General features: G+C 44.3%; 1 protein-coding gene across 1 annotated transcript in view; it reads left to right on the top strand.

Moving 5' to 3' along the window:
• MAPK1 (mitogen-activated protein kinase 1) overlaps window positions 1-15,624 on the top strand; it is a gene marked incomplete at its 5' end in the record, with an annotated part of 17,417 nt that extends 1,793 nt beyond the window's left edge. The window contains 6 exons of the mRNA XM_010160456.1: window positions 5,537-5,653; window positions 7,327-7,441; window positions 7,852-7,983; window positions 10,112-10,221; window positions 10,933-11,060; window positions 13,412-15,624. Of these exons, the coding sequence (XP_010158758.1) occupies window positions 5,537-5,653; window positions 7,327-7,441; window positions 7,852-7,983; window positions 10,112-10,221; window positions 10,933-11,049 (591 nt within the window). The remainder of the gene's footprint in view (window positions 1-5,536; window positions 5,654-7,326; window positions 7,442-7,851; window positions 7,984-10,111; window positions 10,222-10,932; window positions 11,061-13,411) is intronic.
• Window positions 15,625-17,299: the final 1,675 nt, after the last annotated feature.

Consider the following 17,299-nt stretch of genomic DNA (forward strand, 5'->3'; position numbering starts at 1 on the left):
TGATAAAATAATTATTAAGTGACTAAGAACTCCCTGTTAGGCTGTTCTAATGAGTGCATCGCTGTTTCCATCTGGAGGCTGACACTGAAACAGCCTCTTTGAAAGCCCCGTGAAAAGACTTGTCTGGAGCAGAGCTGTGTTTACCTAGAAAGTAAACTCAGGGCTCTGCATAATTCAAGTCTTGCCTCGTCTCGTTAATTGTTCAGTGTTGGAAACGGACTTCGTGTTAGTGGGCAACTAAACTGGCATGTGAAATTCAGTGCTGATGAAATGCACAGCAATTCACATTCCTCACTTTTGTTTCTAGTGATGGCTCTGTACTAGTTAATACTCCAGAAGGATGGTCTTGGAGCTGCTGTGATTCTTGGGAAATACCAGCTCAGTGCTTAGTGACCTTCAGTGAAGCAATCCAGGTGTGAAGAGTTAGAACAGAAATAGAGAATAAAGCAGAAAACATGCCATTCTCTGACTTGGTGTTGGTTTTGAGTCTCCAGTTCTGGGTGATCATGGTTGGCATACTTCTCCCTCTGATATCCTTTTAGAATGAGGAGACCAGGACTTCAAAGCACTTCTCTCCATTTCAGGAAGAACTGCTTAGCCGAGGTCTCCTCTGCTGGAAGATGCTGCTTGAGGAAAGGAAAGAATACTGTGGGCCTGGGTTAGTGGCACAGGGAGGGTGAATAGAGGACAGTTGTTCTGTCTTTACCTGTTACAAAGGCTGGGGGCGAGTGAAGGGAGCAGGTGGCATGCTCGGGATGAAAGGACAAGGTGGTTAATTTGCAGCATTGTTAAGCTGAGGAATTTGGGACCAGGGAGCACCGTAGATATTGCAGATCACGTGACTTACAAAAACACCGAACACATCAGGAGAAGGAGGAGATGTTGAATGCTACCTCTGGTCTCGAGTCCCATGGTGGCAGGTCATGGAAGATGGGAAGCATTGGAGCATGTTCCCATTTACAGTTCACATTATATATCTGCTGTTGGCCGCTGATGGAGCGAGGTTACAGTGCTCACATCACTTTGATGTGGTGCAACTGTGTGTGTTGCATACTGTGTTGCACCTAATTATACTTTGTTTTTATAGTACCTGTAGCTTTCTCCTTTTAAAAAAAAAAAACCCAACACCAAAAAACCCCACCCTCTTAAAAATGTAAACTAGTTGCTGGCCCTACAAGTACAACATCACAATTCCAAGACAGTCCTTGCTGTTCACGTGCTGCTCCGTGCTGAACACTGGCTACATGGTCAGTTTGCTTTACATTCCCACTGCTACTTGTTGGCGTTTCCTAAGGCACAGTACTGCAGGACTGGTCACCTCTGGCTCCTGCTGGGGGATTTCAGCAGCTGTTATCACATCAGATCCCTTCAAGGCATTAACCCCTTCGTGAGAGAAGTGGAGTAAAATCTGCGACGGCTGTGCCGTGGAAGCAGGAAAGAACAGTTTGGCTGTAGCTCTGTTATGTGCAATTAAAGGCAATAAAATCATAAAGGCAATGTTTTAGCACAGTGAGATGGTCATGAAAAGGACGGTGAGCTCCCCGGACGGCAGAACAATGCAGTATGAGCTCAGTGCGTACTGGTACAATTTCTCTGTAAGGTTTAAAGGACCAGCATGGCACTGCAGTTGTGCCCCCTAGAGCAGACTCTGGTAGTCTGTGTGGCAGAGCGTATGCTTTTTCATAACCTAAAGGGAGCTCTGGTGTTGTACCAGTGCCACATCTAAAACAGCAGAACTGGAGAGAAATCTGAGACGCGTTAGGCCTTGTCTGGTGAATGCTGAACTTGCACAGACTTGTTTCTTCTCGGGCCCTTCCCCAAGTCTGTGTCAGCTGTGTGCGTGTGCATGCTCACAGGGGTGGTAATTGTGCATGAACTCAAAACACGGCGGTACTGCGAAAGCGAACAACTAAAAATCACACTTTCGGCAGAAGGAAAGGAGGAAGTTTGTTCATCTTCCGTGGCAATGCTCTTAGCTTCTTTCTTTAATGGTGTTAGGAGGGAGAGTGGTTGGTCTCTTCTGGAGCTGAGAGTCCTACAGGCTGCAGCAAGGGCTCCTTCCTTTTCCCTTAAACGCGATGACCACTCCGTTTTCAGGGAAGAAGCGTGTGAGTCTCTGTTGGCACAGTCTGCCTGCCAACGCTGCAGCTTGCCCTAAGCAGCTGCGAGGCTCAGGGCCGAAGCGCAGAACGTGAAGCTGTTTCTGTATCTTTAGGCTGTTCTACAGATTCAACGAGACCCTAAATGTGAGTTAACCACGTAGTGAATAATAGTTTGTTAAAGTACTATTCAACTTCACTACTGTCTCTTGTTACATATTGTCAGTGACAGGTTTAGATTTGAGAGGCCATGAATACTGCTCCCTAGGAATGTCTCTGCAGTCAGAGTGCTGGGTAATAAAGATACGCGCCTTCTCTTTCGCAGCCTGGCTTTCCCGTGGACGAGATGAATGTACCCTGATGTGCTGCGGGCTGGAATATACTCTGAAGTAGTATCCAGCATTTTAGAAATCTGCATCTGACACCTACCTGTTTTGTAAATGAAATAAGCTGCATGACTTCATCACGACCCTGTAGTTTTCCTAGGCCAGTGGCAATAATGTCAAAGTTGTTTTAAAGAGATTCTCAGCCGCCGTTCTCAGTGGGTTGCGGTGTCTTCAGTGTACCCGTTGAGCTGAGAAGCTGCTGCTTTGAGCTGGTTAAAACTCGAACACACTGTAGCCGTCGTGCTTTTCTGTCTACATAGTGACTACTCCAAAGTACTAAACATCCAAGAATTGTTAGATACTGCCCTAAGCTTGAAAGGAAGGCGGCGAGGAGGGGGGTTAGAGAAAACTGCAAGATGCTGTTTGTTTCAGGACTTGGCCAGTTACTCTGGAGATGCAACTGTTCCAACTACCATCTTACTGACAACTAACTTAATGGAAGGCTCTTTCCCCTTTATACAAATACATAGATACTCGGAGTACTTGGTTACACACCTTCAGATATTTCAGCACGAGTAGCGCTGCTGGGTGCCATTTCATTTGCTTAGTAAATTGTCATGTGATCCTCATAAATCTTCCCATCTGCTTGATAGCTTCATCCAATTTAAAGCCGTGTCTGTTTAAACCAAACAGGAAACGCATACCTGACAGTGATTACAAGAACATTGTTTTCAAGAAGTGGGAGCTAAATATATAAATAGGATGCTGGCATTTAGTTTATTCAGTGCACAAGTTAGTCCTTCTCTTGGAGGCACCTGTTCTGTCTCTCCAAGGCAGGAAGCACTGACTGACGTACCTGGTTCTTTCACTACGCAGTGTCTTATTCTCCGCTGTGACTTAGTCACAATGCCAAGAGGATTTTGCCTGTCCTTACGTTGCACTCACAGATTCTTCTGTGTTAGTTTTGGTTGAGAAGCCTACCTTCTTCTGGGCTGTGACTGTCACCAGTTATTATTTGAGCAGGCGTGGTAGACTCGGATTTGTGGGGTTTTTTATTCCCCCTGAAGAGGGCAGCTGCTCTGCTAAATGTTCTGTTGCCACAGGGCAAGAACTGCCTGCCCTCACCGGGTGCAGTCAGTCTGTGTGCCCGGCCTCTGCGCGGGGGCTTCGGCAGAGTGCTGGCCTCTGTGCTGGCTCCTCGTGTTCCGCTGCTGCTCCTGGGCAGCTCCGCAGCTGTGCCCGCACTGCTAACCGCCAGCTCTTCCTTCCACCTTGGTGCCTTTCCCACTACGCGTGTTTCTTCTTTTCTGCTTAACCTGTTTCTGCGATAGTGGCAGGGACTTTCTGGCATTTTAATGAGCTCTTTGTCACTGATCTTCCTTGCCGTCCCCTGTGTGTTTTGCTACTTCAGTCGAAATTCCCAATCTTTAATTCAGTTCTTTCTCCTCACTGCAGACTGCAGAGTGTCGTCTTTTGTCTTAACAGTAACAAACCCTAGCACTTGGCTGATGTGTAAAACTAATTCTGCACATCCCCTTGCCCGCAGTCTTACGAAGCTTTCTTCTGAGGGTAGGAGGAAGAGATTACAACAAGTTTGTCTGCCTGCGTAATTATTTTCTGAAGTCCACAAAGCTGTTCTCTACAGTCTGTTTGCTTCTGTCTTCACAGGAGACTCTTCTGATTATTTGTGCTGAACCTCTTTATGTAAGCTGCTAATTGCACACAGGGCAGCTGCTCTGTTTCTGTAGCCTGGGAAAACCTTGACGTGCTTAAGAGGGTTCTTTTTAGTCTGGTTTTCTAAGGATTCAAGGTTTGGGTTTTTTTAATACCTAGCTATTAGTTGGAGCCATCCCATGCAGCCTGGCTTATGAGTTTCATCACTGCCTTTTCTTCAGTCCCTCTGTTTAACAGCCAGCTGCTGAGTGTGTCTTTCAGATGCAGCTTTTGTCAGCCGGATCACTTCTTAACTGACCTGCCAGCTGTTTCACAGGCTGTCCCTCCTGGAGAATGAAGGACTAGGTTGCCAGGGCACAAGGAGGTTTCTGTGGTTTTGGTAGGATTGTCCGTTAGCCTTTATCGACTACAGTGTATTAGAACTACATGTTTAATGTAGTCAGTTAGCTATCAGAGAGTAAGCTATTATAAAACATGTTCGTCAGGGGATCCTCCTAACTGTTCCCTACTGTTTTTTGTGAGAGTACACGCTCTGTCATGCAGATACACCGTGTGCAGAAGTCGAGCATTGCCATACCCTGGTATGTGTTGGTAGCAGCAAAAGCGTGTGAGTGTATCTAGTGTCCTACTCCACTAGCTTGCTGTTTGCCTTTTGGAAGGTAGGAAAGGAGCGATGCTGTACTCCAGAACGCTGCCTGTCTTCACATTTCCCATGTTCTTAATCTCTCTCTGGAGAGAGGACACTTACAGAGCTCTGACAGCCATGGGGCTCCTTACCAGAGTATAGACAAAAGCAGTTTTTCCCTTTTGCTGAACTTACTGGTCCAGATCAGAGTTCATTTGTTGTCTCATGGTTAGATAGAACTGTTTTCCTGATACAGGGTTGAGACAAATTTTTTCTTGTGGTTGTTTTTTTTAAGCTTGTGCTTCCTTCAGCAACCTCAAATCTGTCCAGTCTACCATCATGTCACGATTGGATAGGATGTTTCTCATGCAAAGATGCACTTACAATGGTACTTTTTGTAGAAAGGGGTATGGAACTTTGCTACAAATATCAGTCGGTAACTTTGTGTTCTGGAAATCTTGACTGCTTTTTGATTTCTGGTAAATTGTTAGTAACAGGTTGGAGCAGTGTATCTTGCCACCTGCCTGGCAGAGAAGGTGTTAAGTAAGCGCAGAGTGGAACATGAATTGTGCACCAGGAACATCTTTTTTTCCCCAGACTGTTTGTTCTCCCTGCTCCTGCCTGGCCTAATGGGATACTCTTTGTACTTAATCCAAAACGATTTTCTTAACCTTTGTGCAATAATTTATTTCTAAAAATACAGGTTACCATCACTGTATTGGTAGGTGTTACGTCACAGGTAGGGGAAGAGTGAGTTGTTGGTGATGGACTCTTGGAAGCTGTATATCTAATAGGTGCTTTTTTTTATCTAGATTTGTGACTTTGGACTGGCTCGTGTTGCAGACCCAGATCATGACCACACAGGATTCTTGACAGAATACGTGGCCACACGTTGGTACAGGGCTCCTGAAATCATGCTGAATTCTAAGGTAAGAACCTAGCGCCCTGCCTGGGGCTTCTGTTGATGGTTACTCACTTGTGAGGGCCAATTTGCTTCCCCCGCGTCCGTGTTCTTAGGATGAGAGTGCACGCGTAGTCTTGAGGAGACAGGGTAGTGTTTGCAGTAGATTTGTGATTCCAGGTACAATTGTTGGATGCCACAACTGAGGGATCCTGTGTGTGAGTTCCCACGTGGCCAGTTCCTTGCCCATTATGAGAGTTCTTTCCATCAAATGCTCTTCCACAGGGCAGGACAGAAGTACCAGTACCGAGAGCGTTTTACTGCTGTCTTCATCAAGGCTTGCAAATGTTGCCTTAACACTGTCTTGACAGCATGATTTGGGTTTAGAATGTATAATGAGGTGAATCTGGTTCTGAAGGCGTGTGATCTCTGCTGTGTGTCAGTCTCAATTGCGTTCCCCTGCTCTTAATGAAATCATCCCTTTGGTTTTTTTATACTTGGAGTTATGATGTTCTGTGGCTGTTTTAGGGTGTGTCCAGCCCCTGTATGGTGTGAGCAGGGGGTCTCCTTCCTAACCTCCGCATCAGTTTCTACAGCCTCGCGCTTGTTAGCAAAATACCTGTGACGTTGTTGTTTCTGTGGGATTAGCGCTTCACGAGTGGCTGGGTTTGGTTTGTGGTGGCAGCAGAGCCTCATGCACCTCTAGCAAACAGTTCTCTGACCCGTCAAGGGTTTTTTCTCAGCTTCTTGTCAATAAAGCTTACGCTGGGGCCACGAGCAGAGGGCAGCTTAACCTTATTTCTGGGTAGCCATATACATTGATCAGCAGCTTTTACAAGAAAGCCTCCTAAGAGGCAATCAACCTACAATTTTCCCGGCCTGTAGCCTGGTCCCTTTTAGAATTACAAGGCCAAGGAAACGAGTGGCCAAGCGATCACATCCTCAGGAGCCCGTGCAGGGGAGGCTGCGGGTTCAATGTTGGAAGCTCCGTGCTAACGGGAGGGGAGCAGTGGGCTGTGGGGAGAATATGGCAAGGCAGCTTATGGGTCTTGAGGTAAACCTGCCCGTTAGGCAGGGCCTGGTGTAACCAGTGTGCCTCTGCTTGCCTGTGGATAACGCAGCTTATCCCTACACATGAGAATGGGGCCGCTCGTTCCGTTCTTCTGATCCCATTTACAGCTGCTGGCCTTCTCGCATCACCTTCGCTACTTCCTTACCTGTTGTGCTTGGCAACGCAGCTAACCAACAGTCTGTCACCCTGCACCCCTGTGATGCTGCAGGCTGCTTCCTTGGGTGGTACTTAGATCCTGTTAGGAAGAAGGATGACTTTCTTCACATGTGTTCAGCATACTGTTAGGAGGCAGAAAATTAAGAAGAATAGCTTGTTTCTGAGATTTGTTATTGTAAGTTTGCTGTAAAATTAGGGAGTCTCAAAAATGTGCGGTTGGTAGTATGTTCAGCTAAATGTAGAGAATGGCTGTGGAAAAGTGTCTCTTGCGTGCTTCAGTTCTTGCCACCCCTTCGGAGTAGTGGTTGGGCACAGTTGTTAATGATTTCATCCTGTGCAGAAAAACCCAACAGCATGCACAAGTGTGACTCGTCTGAAAAGCCCACGTGCACCCTCAGAGGTTCCTAAAGGAACGTGTCGCTGCAGTTGTACACCAGCCTCTGACAAAACCGTGTTTTTTGCTTTACTTGCAGGGTTACACCAAGTCTATTGACATCTGGTCAGTAGGCTGCATTCTGGCAGAGATGCTCTCCAACAGACCTATCTTTCCAGGAAAACACTACCTTGACCAACTTAACCATATCCTTGGTAAGCTTCCTACAACGCAGCGCTTAGTACCAGCTGCGCTGCCTCGGTCACCCATTTCTTCCTCTTGTTGGTTGGCGTGTGACACGTCATCTGTCCCCCGTAGTTATTTCTGCAGCGATGGCTGCAAGTCATTGATCCGGGGGGCAGCTACGGGATCCTACAGATATGTCACTTAGTTGGAGCATTTAAGCAGATTACTGATGGTTAGAAAACGCCTTCATTTGTTTATTTACAAGAAAAAATAACTTTTTAGTAAGGGTTTTTATGAAAATGCTAAGGTATTCTGTACCCTTAAAACATTTAGTCGGAAATCTTCTTCCCGGCAGTTTTAATGTGAGTTTCGGCACCGTGACATAATGGGTTTAATGTGTTCGTCACTGAATGCAGTACTGTTTGTATTTGGTTTTTAGGTATACTTGGATCCCCCTCCCAAGAAGATTTGAACTGTATAATAAATTTAAAGGCCAGAAACTACTTGCTTTCTCTACCACACAAAAATAAGGTACCATGGAACAGGCTGTTTCCGAACGCTGACCCCAAAGGTATTTTTTGCTCTATTACATTTTATCGGATCTTCAGAAATGGAAAGGAGGGCCGAAAGTAATGAAGTAATGGCAGGGGGGGATTTTAAAACCGCTCTAAGAATTTATCTGTACTGGAAGTAGAACATGCAGGTCCTTTGAAGCGTCAGTATAAATCTACTATAAAATCACAGACCAGCATGAGGCCTGTGGTTTTAAAGCAATTTTTAGTAACTCTTGGGTGTTGTGGTGTTTGATCTTTAACTTAACTGTAAAACGTAACTCCTCAGTTGTTACTGTCCCTGAAAGCGTGATGCGCTACTGAACGTGGGCTTTGGGTTTTGACGTAGGCTTCAAACAAATGCTGAACTTGGTTTCTCAAACCAGGTGTGAGAGAGCTGCTTATTGCTGAACGCAGTGTGGTATGTGCAGGCTGCGCGTCAGTTCTGGGTCAAACAGGATAAGGTCAAAGTGGCTCCTTTGGCAGTGTGAAAGGTTAAAATTTAAAGGGTTAAAAAATTCAGTTATGGGAAGTGGAGCGAAAGTTAGGAGAGCAAGGGCTTTAACTGCTGCCTTTCTTAACGAGGCTTTAGTAAAGGGTAAATAGGATTTTGTTTTGCGAAGTAGCTGTTAACTTGCCTTTAAAATTCTACTTCCTACAGTTGAAGGGGGGCCGTTTTCACAGAACGGTTCACCCAAACGGTTCACCCAAACGGTTCACGCGCTCTGACACAATCCACAAGTCACTGTTTTTAAAACTGGTATGATAACATACTCTTCCTGAATACGATCAGGTAGGGCACTGCCATGTGGAAGCTGATTTCTGCAGACAGAACTGAGTAGCGCTGATTATCCTTCTCACTGAGAGAGACAGCAGTGATTTATTGTGCCGGTAGAATAGTGCTCATCAGCGTGAGAATCTTCACCCTGGGCTCCTGACCACTCGCAGCGTAGCAGTGCTGATGGGCTGAGCTGCCGGGGGAACCTGCAGCTTGCACAACTTCTGCAGCACCTCTTCACCTACATCCTCCGAGCAGCTTTGACAGGGCTGTTTTTCAAAGCGCTGTTGTCCATCCCTTCAGTAAAATGCATTGTGGAGCATGTGAGTTTCCAGCCTTGAGAAAACCACATCAAAATACTTCATGCTCACTGCTGTGCAAGTTTGCAGCTTTTCCAAGCTGCTGTTGAATGCAGTGAAGTCCTGGCTCCTCTGCAGTGCTTGGTAGGCATCTTACCCCAGTGCGGGGCGACCGCTCCTTTACTGCAGTGAGCAGCCTCTAAGTTCTGTGTCATAAATGGTGTGGGGAGGAGAGAGGAAATGGAAGGGAATTTAGGATACTGCAGGTATCTTCAGGCTTCTTGCTACTATAATCATTCTGTTTTCCTTTCTTGGAGAAGGAAAATGTGTTGGAATCCAAGTAGCTGAACAACTGCAGTAACTATGTACTTGTAACACTGGTCCAGAATTTCATCAGGCCTCGCTTTCTTACTGCATCTTCAGGTTCTCCATGGATTCTTTACAAGTTGGCTTCAGTAGATTTTACCTGAATCTCATGAATCTGAGTGTATTTGCATCTTAGCTGGTGAGCATCTTCTGCGCTGCCTGCTATGCTGTAATAGCCCACTGGTGATCTAGAACTCCAAGGACTTCCGGACAACATTTTTGTCCTTAAGCAGCCAAGTTTTCATTTTGGAATAAAAACATATTCTTGATTGCTTACTCATTTCAGAAAAGCTCTCTCTTGGTTTGGATTTTTGGCACAAAAATCCAAAGCATCCATTTGAGTGAAGAAAAAGCCCGATCTATTCAATTTCTGCTGTAGTTAGAGGCAGATTGTAGCGTGGGGCTCTGCATTTCTTCCCTCGACGTGCATTCTGACGCTGAAGAGCCTTTGGAAGGGTGTTACCTCCGCTCGACCAGATCCTGCCAAAGGAAACTGTAACTGAGGCACGCTGATAAGATGGACAGAGGAGATACTCTGCCCAAGCTACAGGAAACACGCTGCTGGGCTGGGGAATTCCAGCCGTAAATTGAAATTAGCACACAGCCCAGGGTAGCGAGTGTTTTCTGTGTAGTCTCCGTGTTTATAACACTTTTGTACTTTGGAGCGTGCATTAAACTCTTGCTCGCTTGTTTTTTTCCTCTCAGCACTTGATCTGTTGGATAAAATGTTGACCTTTAATCCCCATAAGCGGATTGAAGTGGAGCAAGCTTTAGCCCATCCGTATCTGGAGCAGTATTATGATCCAAGTGATGAGGTAAAGACATTGTTAAAGTGTAAATGTTGATTAAATGATGCAGTGGGTTATTTTCTTCATTAGTTTAAGGATAGTGTTTCTGCTGCTCTTATGGAGTTACAGAATGAATTGTGGCAGTTTACCAAAACGTAATATTTCTTGTCCTAGTACAACATTTGGGAGGCGCAGCACAGTGAGTAGATGCCAGGGGATACTCTCCTGAAAATGGAACTTCTCAGCTCACTGTGGCCGTAATGTCTGAGATAAAGGAGCAGAATAACTGAGTTTGCCCTCAGATTATGCACTTAAACCCTCCCCCCTCCCCAGTCTGAACTCGCTGCAGGGAAGTGTACAGCTCTAATGAGATTTCGGATCCCTTTTGCTGAAGGAGGGGAGGGAAACATCAGTTTTTCTTAAGGGACAGCTGTGTTTATTCCAAAAAGAAAATGGTTTCAGGTAACTTTGCTTCAGGTGGATGCTAAGTTATGAGCCTTTAACAAACACTTTAACTTGTGGTTTAGATTTGAGTAGCTACTTGCTGTGGGTTGATTTAAATGTGGTAGATTAATGCATGAAGCGCAGGAAGGACTAACAGTTCTTCCTTAAGGACTGCACAGTGTTAGATACTTCCGGGAAGCGCGTTTTCAGGTATTTTTTACCCACAAGGATTACCTGAAATTCAACAGAACAGTAATATGACAAGAACTAATGATGTGTCTTTATATTATTAAGCCTGTAGCCGAAGCACCCTTCAAGTTTGATATGGAGTTGGATGACCTGCCGAAGGAAAAGCTGAAAGAACTGATTTTTGAGGAAACTGCTAGATTCCAGCCAGGATATCGATCTTAAATTGCGCATAGGTAAAGTGGCAGCAATCGGAACAACTCGGGCAGGGGGAAGAATGTTGGAGCTTTGTTACCCCTAGTGAAATGCAGAACTTCCCCATTGGTATGATAACTGGCTGTTGAAGGGTAGCTTGATGTTTATTCATTTGACCTCAGTCCTGTTCCGTTGGTGAAGGAACAGTTTAGGTTTGCCGGAGATTTGGAGTGTCAGAGGGAATCCAGGCAATTGTCTGAGGTGTTTACCTGGTTTTTAGGTTACACTGAAGGAGTAAGACTTACATTTAAATAGTGCTTCTCAGAATAAAGGCTGTGGTGACACTTTGAAATGCAAATTTATTTAAACAACAACCACCACACCCCACCTCCCCCCTCAGAAAACCCCCAAACAAATCACATTTTAAGGGAGAAGTGTTCATAAATTACAGACTCTTTTTGTCATCCAGCTTCAAATGCTTTTAAAAAAGTTTCTTCCTTAAATGTAATGCACAGGGAAGAAATCTCATTATTTTAAAAGGGGGGTGGGATGGGGGAAGCTTCAGTAGGATTCAACTTAAGTTTTAAGTACCTCTGAAATAGTGTGAGTTAATGAGAATAGTATCTAAATATTCATAGATTGGTCATGATTACTCTTCCTAACCTTTAAGATTTAAAACTTTACTTTAGAATGAAATGTATTCATATTCATTGCCTCGAATTTTTTTTCAAACCAAAAACCCAGTGCAGGTAACTGGCCTTCATACACCATGAGGCTTACAAGTAGTTTCGTACAAAAGTGGTCAAATACTGACATGAATAATTTTTGTAATACCTAAAATATTTGAATCATAGAATGTTTGGGTTGGCCGGGACCTTTAAAGGTCATCTAGTCCGACCCCCCTGTACTGAGCAGGGACCTCTGCGACTGGAGCAGGTTGCTCAGTCTGTCCAACCTGACTTGAATGTTTCCAGGGACGGGGCATTGGCCACCGCCCTGGGCAACCTGTGCCAGTCTCTCACCACCCTCAGAGTAAAAGTGCTCCTCCCTGTATCTACTCTTGTGAAACTCCTGTGATACTGATGGTTTAAAGTGTCCGTTTTGTGACTGGGGAAGAAACACAACCAAAAGAAGACAGCCTAGTCTGGGTTGCCTGTTTTGTGGCAAAAGTGCTGTTCTCTGTCAGCAGCGGCGTTCTGCAGTCACTGGATTTTGGTGGTGGTTCCAGCAGAAAGGTTAGGTTTTGAGCCAGTGAACCGCAAGAAATCCATGAAAGAAAGTACAGTTTTGAAAATATAGTTTTTCCTTAGAGTACCTTCTGTTGCCACTGACTTGAACATTCAGATGTGTAGAAGGTCACAGGCGAAGTCATTCTGTTCTTTAGAAATACCATATGTGTGCGTTTGAGCTTAGAGCTAACATCTGAAGCTGCTTCAATAATTAACAGTTAGGTAAACCTGAGGTTCACACATCTGGCTCTGATGAGCTGGGCGGTGGGACACAGCAGCAGGCGTGGTGCTTACTTCCCAGCCGTGTTTCCCGAGGCTCCTTTGGTACAAGAGGCACGAGCAGTACATGTACACGGTCTGGACGGAGGCGAGAGGGTTTTAGGCGTAAGGTGAGGCCTGTTGCTAACAGGCCGTAGCGTGAAGAATGGAAGAGCAAACCACTGACATGGTGGTAAACTGTAGTTTATGACCTTTCCTGCTTGCCTCTTTGCCCGGATGGTACCTGCCTAGGCCATATCAGGGATAAAGATTCCGGTGCTAACAGAAATCTCTGGTTTGCTAAAAACGTTACCTTGAAATGGTACTCTGGAGTGTTGATTTGGCTGATGTGACACTGAAATTCAAATACTGTACTCAGCTGGATGATGGCATGCTGGGCATTTGCCCTGGTCACTTGTGGTTAGAAGTGTTAGCTGTCCCGCGTGACAACAGTTCAAACATGGGCAGCTGACGTCCTGGTGAAGGCCAAGCCCCAGGAGTTGGCTTAAGATGGACAGCGCGTGTGTGCGCCCCTAGACCCGCCCTGTCCGTCACCCACTCGCCCTTCTGAGTGTGCCCTTTCTGGAGGCTCGGGACTTCCCTCTTGACAGTAGTTTTTGGAGTTGAGAAGCAATGTGAAAAGACCAGGTTCTTCAGATGACTGAAGAATGTACTCTGTTCGTTGGTTGTGATTAATCTTCCTAGTCTTTTGAAGATTTAAAATTCTAACTTTAACGTACCGGTATGCGCTGTCTCTGACCCGTTTTTTAACGTGTGCTGGTCGTGCTGCCTCTGACTCGGGATAAACGTGGTGTACATAAAGCCAAGCGGAAGGAAAGGGTGCTTGTTTAAAGGGTGATGGTAAAACGTGAATCACTGAAATATGTCTCTGCTCTTTTTTGTAGGACAAGGACTTAAAGGACTGGGCATGCTCAAACGTTGCTGTTCCTCTTCCCAGTTCTTTATTGTTGGTCATGTCTGTGGCCTCTCTCAGCTTACCCACTAACTCCTTTGAGCCATTCAGGAGGGCAGTTCCTGGTAGTTTTGGCTTTTCATGCTTTCAATGAATCTCTTAAGCCTGAAGAATTGTAATTGACACTCCTGTGTAATGCCCATTGTTGCCCTGCTGCAGTGCTGTGCCTGAGGGCACCGACTGCTGGCCGTGTTTTAACCGCTTGCTTTCTGGTTTGAAAGATGCAGTGGTTCCTTTCACTCCTGGATCAATATCCAAGAAGATAATTCATTAACCTCTGAGAAGTTTACACCACGAACTATGTTTTCCTGACTTTACTGAAGTCGCTGGCATTTTTTTTTTTTTTTTTTTTTAGAAAAGCTACTATTCAGGGCACTTTAAGTCAGTGACATCCCAGAATTTTTTGCACTTCCTTTTTGAGTAGAAATGGTTAGCATCCGGCAGAGCTGATACCATTACGCTGTGGGTTACAGCATAAATCGTGCTCATGTTAATCTTGCTTGTGCACTTGTTTGGGTGTCCTGTGCTGTACACACAGGTATTCTGTGCAGCCGAAGAGCCACACTGGAACCCAACTTAATTGAATTCATCCAAGAACCAGTTTTTCCACGTATTGGCAAAATGTGTACCCTTTTCTCCCTGCCTTTTCTAAAAGAGATCGTGTAAAGTTTAGCCGTGTTGGAGGCATAGTACTTCCAAAGTTCGTACCACGAGGTAGCGTTTGAGACTCGTGCAAAGGGAACGAGTGGCAGCTCGCCAACTTACCCTTACTCACTGCGTGGTGGAAGATTAACGAAGCGCGTAATGGCATGAGGAGCTAGTAGCGAATGCTTTTCTCGCTGGAAGGCATCCGTAAGTGGTGGGCAAACGAGAAACCAAACGATGATGTTAATAAACCCAGTCTCCATCCTGCATACCAATGAAATGCTCCGAGTGAGGACTGATAGTTTTTACCTTTGAGCCTAATCACTGACATTCAGAATTCTTGCGGAGAGGAACACTGCATCTTTAAATGAGAAAGTTTGAATTTACTTTTGCTCCTACAGCATGTCAGCATCTCAAGTTCATTTCTTGCAACCTACACTATGGTGATTTGTAATCAAGCCTCCATGAGCTCGTGACATGAAGTACTGTTCTGTTGTCAAGTACTATCAAACTCTTCTGATAATGCTGAGTTAGGACAACCAAACAAAGCTAGCACTAAATAATGTTTAAAATTGTATACCTTTTAATGATCTTTTCAAGTATTTGTTACTGAAATTGTATAATGTGGAGTTTACTAGGTGTTATGTTCCAGTGCAGTGCCTCCTTTTCTTTCCCCACTGCTCTCTGTGGTGAGAAATTTGCCTTGTTTAAAATAATTACTGTGCCCTCGCATGACTGTTAAAGCTTTCTGTGCAAAGATGATTGTCTAAGTGCCACATGCCTATGATTGAGAAAAAAAATAATCTATTGTTACCTCTGAGTTGTGTTCAACTGAAATGCTATTCAACAAATAACTTAGGAAAAATAGTTCTATTTTTAGCTTTTCATATCTCTGCTGTCTTTTTCTCATTTTACTTTGGCAGCAGTGAAGAATGGATTGTATAAAGACTGCTTGCTAATATGAACAAAATGCACTTGTAATTCCTGGAAATAAATTTGAATCTTATATCTTCACATTAACATTAAGAATTAGTTTTTGGTTTCCTCTTGGGTAACGCGTTTGAATGGAAATCAGGTTCAATTGCTACTGTAGTATACAAGGACGCTTGCTGGTTAATAACGCCAGGCTTCCTCATACCATTTAGTCTGCTTGTCAGAGAAACCTAGAAAGCCATTAACTTTTAGACTTCAATAGATAAGGGTGCTTACAAGATTCCATTTCAAAATTTTCTTTTTCCTATTGTTTAAGTGTTAGTCCGCCAAAACTAATGCTTAAGAAGCCAGGGTTCGTCATTAAAGGGCATTTTCTATTGGGAAGTTCTTGTGGTACATACACCTCTGTTGCGGGGAACACGGTAGGAGCATCGTCGGGACACTGCGCAGCGATGACGGGATTGTGGTGTGGAACCTATGCTAACAACACTTTCTACAGACGTATGCACGTGACTGTTGATAACGTGTAGAAATTCCTCCGGACGTTTCTACACATCTTTACCAAAACGCTTTTCTCGCTCAGTTTTGAAAGGTTGAAATGTTTCTGGGATCTCTGCTACTTGTACGATCATCATCGTGACACGCATCGCTTTTGGTGTGGTTGGGAAGATGACTGTTACTGAAATTAGTTCGTGAGACCTCAGTTTTAATTTACTAGGGAAGAACTTTGGCAGCTTACTTCATCCTTCTCTTTAAAATCTTTACCTTTGGGTTTCTGGGGAGGCGTAGGCTTGCCCTCGCGTTCAGGCTCAGCGTGAGGAGCCGAGGGTTCGCTTTCCCTAACGTCTGGTGCTTTTGGGCTTTCTTCCATTGCAGTTCTTGCTGAATCCGGTTGACGTCTGTCAGCAGCCGCATTCATCGCCCTCTTGCTGAATTCAGTAAGCATGGTTGGGTTGAATTCGTTAACGCCTCAAATGCAGGAGCATGATGATTTTTTGGGTCAGATTTTGAGAAGAGTTTAAAAGAAGGTGCCTATAACAACACTGTGTTAGGTCGCTTATTTCATCATTTTACGTTGTTTTTTCTTTTCGCTGTGTAGTTTTCATATTTCAGAGCGGAGAACAGCAACTCTTAATCGAAGTAACATGCAAATTTCATGGTAAAGATGTTTTGGGAATAAGGAATGTAAAGAGTTCACGGTCAAAAACATTCCAACCTTACAGCTGAAGAAAAATATGCAAACACAAAATTCTCATGGATGCTTTGGCAAGAAAGCATCTTACTCTGCTGTCCTGACTGTCGCCAGGCTCTTCCTCGCCAAGATCCCGCGTTCCGTCAGATCTGAAGTGTGCAAGGCGCTACGTGGGCTGAGCGGTGTGGTGCGCGAGGAGCTTTCGGGAGTAGCAGTGGTGGTGTAACTCAGCAGTGGCCAAATGAAACCCGAGGAGCTGAGCACGGTTTTCCTTGCAGAACGAGAAAAAGAAAATCCTGCTGTTGCTGCCCACTGTAATATGCTACGATATATTTATACCATGTCCGAGTTGTTTGCTGAGCAACTGTACTATAGATTTAAACTTTATTAATATATATTTGCTTACGTTAGTGTAGTTTATATAGTCCTTGGTTATTGATAAATTTATTGTGTTGTTACAGCACAGTGATATGGTATAAATATAGGTCTATACATACACACCATATACTCATGAATTTGGGCCCTTGCATAGTACTTTTATATTTGTACAGCGATGTCTTCAAGCAATCCCAGATTTCAGGGGAAATATTTTTGTAAATGCAGTGGTTTAAACAAAAAACTCCAAACAATCCTTTTACTAAGTTTTAAATACGTTTGTGGTTCAAAATGGTTTAGTTAACAATTGAAATGAAGACACTAAATTAGTGAAAAGTGCACATTAGTAAAGTGAAGCTTGCAATGGTTTTTGTAGCATGTGCTGTGATCAAGCCAAGTGAAACATTGGAGGAAATGTAAAAGTCGGACTATCTTTGTAAATCTAGAACAAATTTCTAAAGGTTGCAGCTGGTTTACTTACTATTGTTGCCTTTTCTTGTGTTGTATCAGTGTAGAGCACTCTTAAAATACTCAAACTGCTTTGTCTTTGCTTTGTACTGTTGGTGCCTTCTTAGTCATGTACCCCACAGGTCCTGCATAGCTAATTTAGTTAATGGTAAGTGTAAAATAAAAAAGCAAAGGAAGATTTTATAAAAAAAAAAAAATCATTTTCTG

This window comes from Eurypyga helias, unplaced genomic scaffold (genome assembly GCF_000690775.1).
Source record: "Eurypyga helias isolate BGI_N326 unplaced genomic scaffold, ASM69077v1 scaffold34071, whole genome shotgun sequence".
Classification (NCBI taxonomy): Eukaryota; Metazoa; Chordata; class Aves; order Eurypygiformes; family Eurypygidae; genus Eurypyga; species Eurypyga helias.